Source organism: Nicotiana tabacum, chromosome 3 (genome assembly GCF_000715075.1).
Source record: "Nicotiana tabacum cultivar K326 chromosome 3, ASM71507v2, whole genome shotgun sequence".
Taxonomy (NCBI): domain Eukaryota; kingdom Viridiplantae; phylum Streptophyta; class Magnoliopsida; order Solanales; family Solanaceae; genus Nicotiana; species Nicotiana tabacum.
Window position 1 is genome coordinate 160,184,691 of NC_134082.1, and position 7,884 is coordinate 160,192,574.

Genomic DNA, 7,884 nt, shown 5'->3' on the forward strand with positions numbered 1-7,884 from the left:
GACCAACATGGTCCAACACGCCAGAACTACGCATATTCCAACTAGGAGCGGGGTCATAGCTTGTAAAATTTATATCCGGACGGTCCCCCTATGAAAAATATGAGTGTTAATACAAATCCAATTCAAACATAAAATAAACATAGCTAAAGCGTAGAAAAATTGAAATTTACTAGTTATCTTGTGAATTATATAAAGTCGAAAAATTATTTTGTGCTTGCTCATTCGCCGGTGGTGACAAGTTTAAATCAAGGCAAGCTCTTTCATCAGGAATCTGTCCGGCAAAAACTGCTCCAGAATAACCACCCGATGACTGGGGATTATCCCTACTATGCACACCCTCATTATTGGGAACGTCTTCAACCTTGACGTACATTTCCAACAATTTTATTTCAATAAATTCCCTGTATTCATCCGGAATCCGCAAAAAATCTTTAAGAGTTTCATCATCTTCGATGTTAAACTCAGAATAATAAGTAAACCCCTACGGAGTCACAGAATACGGAAATTTACCAGTTACTTTAAGGTTCACCGAACGTTTCCTCACACTCATTTTTTTACATAACAACGATACCAATTTATCGTACTCCATTGTAAACGGCAATTTAACATGACACTGTGGAGGTGAACTATACCTCATAGAGTTATTCTCCATTACAACCTCACCTCCCCCTCCCAATATAATGACACCCTTATTTTTGGCTCCTCAGACATTATAAAAAAATGCTTGATAAGAAGAAGAGAAGTATGAACGGAAGTTTGAAGGAAAGTTTTGAATAGATTTTCATAAAATTCTAACGCCTTTAAATAAGGCAAGTCCTAGCTTGGGGTGCAGATTTGTTTTATGTAAAACGCAGTATAATACTACGTTTTATGTATTTGAATTATTGTTATGTCAGTTATCCGCAGAACACTTATTGGTAGACCCAAAAATTAGAATAAAACACAGTATAATGCTACTTTTAAGTAAATAATATTATAATACGTTTTACACTAACAAACAAATTGTTAGTCCTGCAGAACACTTATTTGGTGGGCCCAAATTGTTGTAAAATGCAGTATTATGCTGTGTTTTATTAAAATGCAGTATAATATTGCGTTTTATTTATACTGTATTTTATGTAAAAATGTAATTTTTTTAACTGTATAAACGTATTTTATGTCCAAAAAGATATCATTTCAATTTCGGACTCGATATAGATATAGATAGATAGGACACCAATATATTTGACATTTTTCCCTTCATTTTTTTTGGGACAAAATCTCTGTCAGTCGGTTCTGTATCTTTTTTTTTTTTTTTTTTTTTACTTCTAAAATTTTATGTAGAGATCTTCTTTGCTTCAAGTCAACCGAGGAAAAAAACATTTAAAAAGTTTACGCGTTTGGATTAAATTAAAAGCCAATTATTTTCCCTTTTATTTTTCCCGAATGTTTTCTATTCCGCTTCAAAAGCCTTTTCTTATTTTTTTCTCCTATATTTTAATTTTCAAGAAAGGTGAAAAAGCATTTATTCCCATTTTTTAACGGAGAAGAAGAGTATAGAAAGTATTAAAGAGAACAAAAAACAGTAAAACAGAGAAAACAAAGGAAAAGAGATGTAGGAAGGAAAGATATCCAAAATAAAAACCAATCTATCGAAATCTTCAAACCTTCAAATCTAGAAATCCCCAATTTATATCGAATTTTTCGCTTAAAATTCCAATTTCAAGTACCCTTTACTGTATATATTTTCTTGTGGGAATATATATAGAGGGTACCTATCCTTCAGATTTGTCCTTCAGATTTATAAGGTAGCTTTTTTATGCTGTATCTTGGTAATTTGGATTGTCTTTTGATATATGGGTGTATTTGTTTATGGTTAAAGTTTGGATTATTTTTAGTTGTTGATTAAGCAATTTCTATATCTATATAAAAACTCTAGATAAGAATTATTATTGATCATTTATGAATTCCTAGAAAAGAACGAAGAATTGTAAATTCAACCTTCAGCAACTTGAAAGGAAATTGCTTGATACTTTTTAGGTTCTAATTTGAAGAAAAGTATTTTTTTATTCTCTCTCATTTTGTCAAGCAGGAAGAATATATTTACACCACGGATCCACAGAAAATTGGCTCTTTTAAACATATTGGAAGGTGAAACCTTGTTGTCTCAGCTCATCCACTTTTAATTGTTAGGCCAATTATGCTTTTAATCAGGATTAAGTTAACCCCTTAAATTTATTGCAACCTTCACAACTGCAGCCAGTGAGCTTTGGCATGTCTATTTGATTTAAAAAATTCTGTCATGCAGATATGCAGAGTCAGTTAATGTGCAGTGGGTGTAGGACAATTCTTCTTTATCCGAGAGGAGCTTCTAATGTCTGCTGTGCAGTGTGCAATGCACTCACCCCTGTCCCACCTCCTGGTATCTGTCTCAAATTTCTGTGGCAATTGTTTGGATTGAGCCACTCTCCCCTCCATGTTAATTTCTGTTATTTGAACGTGTTGCTTTTGTGATATTTCTGCAGGAATGGAAATGGCTCAACTGATATGTGGAGGCTGTCGTACATTACTCATGCATCCACGGGGTGCAAGCAGTGTGAGATGCTCCTGCTGTCACACGGTGAACCTTGTCCCAGGTACAAATTTGAAACTTCCTTTTTCTTGATTTCTGAGACTATTGTTTGTCTGCTTATGACATCTTAGATTCTCTTCCTAGAATCCATGTAAGCCTGACTAAATCTGTTTATATGTGTCATTTGTGGGGTTAAGAAAATATTAGTGGAATCTGTACATGAGCAATCAGAGTGGGGTGTATGGTGAATTAACTCTTTCCTGCCCAAACGTAATGGTTTCCCCCTTGGTTTCTACCTTCTGTATCATGCTAGCTGGGAAGTTTTGCCCTTGGTCAAAAGCTACATAATTTCAAGTTGGATGATGGTCAGGAAGGAAACAACATTTGTATACCATGCTAAAATTGTGATGTGGCAAGGGCAATTGGTAGTAATGTTGTGTGCAAAATTAGGTGCCCTTTTAGTTTTTTACTAGAGCTAAGCTGTAACGAAAGTGTTTATAAGATGAATAGATGAGTAGTTATCTCTGATGCATTGCATCAAGAGGGGATTAGACCCAAAAAGTTTGCATACTCTATCTTTCACTAGAATTTTTATAATGTGAAAGAAGGTAAATAAACTAGATAAGTGGTTTTGGTTTGAGGGTTTAGTGGCCTAGTTAGAACTTAGACTTCTGGCTCCATTGTCTACATCTGCCAGTTTTATTTCGAAGAATTTCCTGGACAACATGTAACTTTGCTGATGCTTCAGGTCCTAACCAGTTTGCTCACGTCTACTGTGGAAACTGCCGTATGATGCTGATGTATCCATGTGGAGCTCCGTCAGTTAAATGTGCAATATGCCATTATATTACCAATGTTAATGTGAGTATGATGTCTCTTTTTCTTTTTGATCTTTGCTGAAAAGTTTTGGCTGATGCTTCATATAGCTTACTGTTTTTTCCTATGCAGACGCACCTGCACAGTTACTTAAGAAAAAGATAAGAACAAAAAAGAATGGATTTTAATATTATGCTTTTGGTGCATGAGAATTCAATTGGATGCAGTATATTTCATTATTATTCCCGTTTCTAATTAGTCTATAACAATCTGCTCTTTCCTAAAGAAGTGGTGCTTATTTAGCTTCGTCAAACACACACACACATACACAGAGGGCTAATGGCGCACGGTTCGAAACTCGGTGTGTATAATGAGTTTGTCCCTCTATCCTTCTCCACTTAAATACCAGTGCGACAGGTTTCGAACCTATGATGTGTGCCTAACCCAGCTATCACGTGTTGTAAGATCTTACAGGACCAAAGCTCTGGGGTTGTTCTGCTTTAACTTTTTTAATGTTGAATTGCTTTTTCGTGTGCTGCCATTTCAATGATATTTAATGTTAGAAAATACATTACAAAGAATTTGCTTGATTTGGGTGAGTTTTCCGAGAGCTCCAAAGATAAGAATTAGATTCTATGCATATTCTGTAAAATATTTTCTATATAGTTGTAGAGTATTTATCTATCTTGTTACAATCAGAGAATAACTTATAGTCTGAACTTGTAGAATCATTGAAAGCGACTAATCCTTGCTGCATATCATGGATTATAAAGCAAGTAGGCTAAATTGAAAATGTTTTTTGAGGACTACTGCAAATAAAAGTGTGAGCGGTTTGGCTGAAATTTAAAACCTTGTAGAAGTTTTATGGAGAAGCTTACGTGGGAAGAAGATTTCGAATCGTTTTCTCTCGTGAAGAATTATGGTCTAGAGCTTGTGATACCAACATCACCAGTCAAATAAATGCAAACGCAAGGAGATATATAATCATCCTGATTGATTTTTAATTTTTATTTGGAGAAGTTTATAAGTAGTTGATGTTGTCAATTGTGGCAAAAGAAAAAAAGAAGGTTAAAGAAGCAAAGATTAAAAAAAAAGTGATATGGAAACTGTAAAACACGTTAGTCGTTGATTTCTCCTGTGCCGGTTAAGCTTTAGCCCAAATCAGGTCTTTGGTAGTTACTAATTCATCTTTTAAGATACTTGCATGCTTACCTGATTGGGATAATAAATTTCAGTTTTCATGTGTTTATATATTTATCGTTGCAGGCAGGAGATGGAAGAGTCCATGTACCTAGCGGCACTGCAACACCTGCTTCAGGATCCTCTTCTTCAACAGTGAGTTCATCAGTCTGCTGCATATGTTTCTTTCTGTTTTACAATTTTCTAATTTGACTAGAATTGACTTCTGAAACGTATTTGTATCTGCTTTAGGCCAAGGCTCGTTCTCAAAACCAAACTGTCGTCGTTCAAAACCCAATGTCTGTCGATGAGAGTGGAAAGTTGGTAAGCATCTATTTGTTCATTCATTTATTTATTAGGTCTCTTCAGATTCAAGTTGTCTGCCATATTATTAACGATACAATTTCTACATTTTTCCAGGTGAGCAATGTTGTTGTTGGCGTAACGACAACATAGTTACATATGAGTTAAAGTTGTTCTTTGAAGACGGTTGAAAAGTTTTGCTCGCATCAATGGAAGACGAGTATAAAGACGGCTCGCTGCATATAAATATGGTAGTGTCTAGTGTTAATACGACAGCCATACCCCTATTTTTCTGTAATATTTTGAATATGATTGGGTGATTGAGGCTACAGTGATTTGTGTGATTATTTGGAGTCAATTATTGATGAACTACGCATTAGATTTGTGGCGTGAATATGCCCAATGTCATAAGTACAGAATGTTATGTACCTTATATGCCTGATATTAATATATATGAATATGACCTTGAAACTTACTGATCTTAAGGCCTTGCTTTACGATATAATAATTATTGTAAAATGGCGAATTGATCCAAAGTTAGTGAGTTAGAATGTGTAATCTTTATATGTATTTATTTGCATACATTTAACTTTTTCACATACGTATATAGTTTGAGCTGGAAGTAACGAATTCAGTTGAACTTACGGACACGGAATTTGTCTTTGATTAATATCGGCATGATATGGTCATATTATATTATCTGATTTTGGATAAAATACACTTTTTATTTCTGAGTTTCTGGAAGTAAATTTCAAGTTTGTTAGACTAGAGTTGACAACAAAGGTTCCCATCTGAAAGAAATTCTAACCTAAAGGATGAAACTAAAAAACAATATAAATCTTGCAAGCATGAGCTAAATCGTAAGAGCCTTTTACTATAAATTGAATTGCTGGTAAGAAATTAACGATTGGAACTTATTTCTTTGAGAGTGCGTACGATTGTCAATCAAATGAAAGATATTAATTTTTTTGAACTTTTTGTTCAACAACAATATTAAGGTAAAATATTTCTCTCACCACCCCCGGGCAAAAAAATCCCATGTATTTAACTAGTTGGTTTAATATCTCAGTTTTCCACGCATAATCACCTCACAATATACCTACTCGAAGATCATGTCTAAACTTGTCCCATACTTTATATACAATAAGACTTCCATTTTCCCACCAACTGATTAACCTTTGATGACGTAAAAAGTAAAATAATAAAAGAAAGTGCCATTGGCTATCTTTATATATATGAATCAACTGTCATGAGTAGCTGCATATCAGAAATTAAGAAAACACAAAATGGCTCAAGAAAATGGAGAAAAACCAGCTGTGGCTGCAGAAAGCAACAACCAGCAATTAGTAGGGAAAAATAACAACACAAGTAATTATAAGCCTAAAGATTATTATAATTGGGTGATTGCATTGTTGAGGTTATTGGCATTTGGTGCAACAATTTCAGCAACATTAGTTATGGCACTTAACAAGCAAAAGAAAACTTTTGTTGTTGCTACAATTGGTACCACTCCTATTCAAGCCACCCTCACTGCTAAGTTCCAGCACACTCCTGCTTTTGTGTAAGCCCTTTAATTTCTCATTATCTTATAAGTCTTTTTTGTAATTTTTTTCTATTGTCGGTACGCATAAATTAAATTCTTGTTAAACTTATAAAACTCTTTTTCTATCACTTTTATAACAACAACAATAACAATAAACCCCGTGTAATCCCGTAAGTGGAGTCCCGGGAGGGTAATGTGTACGCAGACCTTACCCTACCTTGTAAAAGTTGAGAGCTTATTTCCAATAGACCATCGGCTCAATAAAAGCATAGTTACATTATTTTTGAAATATCACTCTTATAATTGGAGAAAAATATTACTAGTATAATATAGCTAGGGTGGTGATTCAACTTGTGGATATATATATGCAGGTTCTTTGTGATAGCAAACGGACTGTGCAGTCTCCATAACTTGCTCATGTTAGCAGCTTGTTTTATTGGAAGCAAATATGATTTCAAGGGACTTCGTTTTTATGTGATTGGTGTCCTAGACATGGTAATCGATCAATCCATTTAATTATCACTACTTCCCCATTGAAAAAAAAGGAATTTTCCCCTTGGAGCAACGGTAAAGTTGTTTCCGTGTGACCTAGGTCACGGGTTCGAGCCGTAGAATCAGCTACTGATGCTTGCATCAGGCTGCCTACATCACATCCATTTGAGGTACAACCCTTCTCCGGACCCTGCGTAAACGCGATATGTGTCGTGCACCGGTTGCGCCCTTTTTTTTTTCCTCTATCAATTTTGAATTAAATGTTTCCTTTTCATTAATCATAATTTAATCCTTTATTATGTCTTTTTAATTGTTTGGATTCTCTAGATGAATGTGGCACTAGTATCTGGTGGAGCAAGTGCAGCAGCTTTTATGGGGCAGCTTGGTAAAGATGGGAATTCTCATGCAAGATGGAAGAAAATCTGTGATAAATTTGATGTATACTGCAGCCATGGGGAAGGAGCCATTATTGTTTCTTTTATTGGTTTGCTCCTTATGATCATAACAACTGCCATTACTATAATTAAACTTAAAAACATCCAATATTCTGGCAGATGTGCCATTATTCCTTGATCCAGAAGCACCATGTCATTTTATAACAATCTTTCTGTATATGGTTTTCGGGCTTAATTGTACCGTGTGTTTCGCTTTTGCCTATTAGAACATTTATTACTGTTACAATTATAATGAAGTTTTCGTATTGACTTTGATATTCACATACTCTGATGCCTGCATCATCCGAGGATTCTTTTTTCTTTTCTTTCAAGCTTATGATTTTTTTCTATTGAGCTAATTGCGGGCTTATAGACATCGGTATGTCCTCCATAATAACCATGTCAAATAGAGCATTCTTGGTTTCGAGTTGGAATGACCTTCACTGAATTTTATTGAAAGAAAGCTCTTTCATCCTAATCTCAACTATTGAAAAAGAGTTAAGGCGTAATATCTGGTTCTATCTTTCTGGTTCTCATTAGCTAATATTATATCGAATATAGCTTAT

General features: G+C 34.7%; 2 protein-coding genes across 3 annotated transcripts; both read left to right on the forward strand.

Annotated features, from left to right (window-relative positions):
- Nucleotides 1–1,547: 1,547 nt before the first annotated feature.
- Nucleotides 1,548–5,324, forward strand: LOC107792475 (protein LSD1-like). Of its 2 annotated transcripts, XM_016614689.2 has the most exons (8): nucleotides 1,548–1,787; nucleotides 2,072–2,130; nucleotides 2,288–2,401; nucleotides 2,505–2,615; nucleotides 3,300–3,412; nucleotides 4,634–4,702; nucleotides 4,799–4,870; nucleotides 4,967–5,324. In XM_016614689.2, exons 3-8 carry the CDS (start codon nucleotides 2,290–2,292, stop codon nucleotides 5,000–5,002), a joined length of 513 nt encoding a protein of 170 aa, XP_016470175.1. In that variant the 5' UTR covers nucleotides 1,548–1,787; nucleotides 2,072–2,130; nucleotides 2,288–2,289; the 3' UTR covers nucleotides 5,003–5,324. The 2 variants fall into 2 exon arrangements, with proteins under 2 accessions (XP_016470175.1, XP_016470177.1); XM_016614691.2 differs by lacking the exon at nucleotides 2,072–2,130 and having other exon boundaries at nucleotides 1,570–1,787.
- Nucleotides 5,325–6,094: 770 nt separating this feature from the next.
- Nucleotides 6,095–7,604, forward strand: LOC107792474 (CASP-like protein 1B2). The gene is made up of 3 exons (XM_016614688.2): nucleotides 6,095–6,410; nucleotides 6,764–6,887; nucleotides 7,212–7,604. Exons 1-3 carry the CDS (start codon nucleotides 6,136–6,138, stop codon nucleotides 7,455–7,457), a joined length of 645 nt encoding a protein of 214 aa, XP_016470174.1. The 5' UTR covers nucleotides 6,095–6,135; the 3' UTR covers nucleotides 7,458–7,604.
- The last annotated feature ends 280 nt before the right edge of the window (nucleotides 7,605–7,884 follow it).

Excerpts from the sequence above, each read along its gene's own strand:
- LOC107792475 (XM_016614689.2), top strand. The coding sequence starts at position 2,290 with ATGCAGAGTCAGTTAATGTGCAGTGGGTGTAGGACAATTCTTCTTTAT. Across the intron at positions 2,402-2,504 it reads CACCCCTGTCCCACCTCCTG|GAATGGAAATGGCTCAACTG; the intron begins GTATCTGTCTCA and ends ATATTTCTGCAG. Across the intron at positions 3,413-4,633 it reads ATTATATTACCAATGTTAAT|GCAGGAGATGGAAGAGTCCA; the intron begins GTGAGTATGATG and ends TTATCGTTGCAG.
- LOC107792474 (XM_016614688.2), top strand. The coding sequence starts at position 6,136 with ATGGCTCAAGAAAATGGAGAAAAACCAGCTGTGGCTGCAGAAAGCAAC. Across the intron at positions 6,411-6,763 it reads CAGCACACTCCTGCTTTTGT|GTTCTTTGTGATAGCAAACG; the intron begins GTAAGCCCTTTA and ends ATATATATGCAG. Across the intron at positions 6,888-7,211 it reads TGATTGGTGTCCTAGACATG|ATGAATGTGGCACTAGTATC; the intron begins GTAATCGATCAA and ends TGGATTCTCTAG.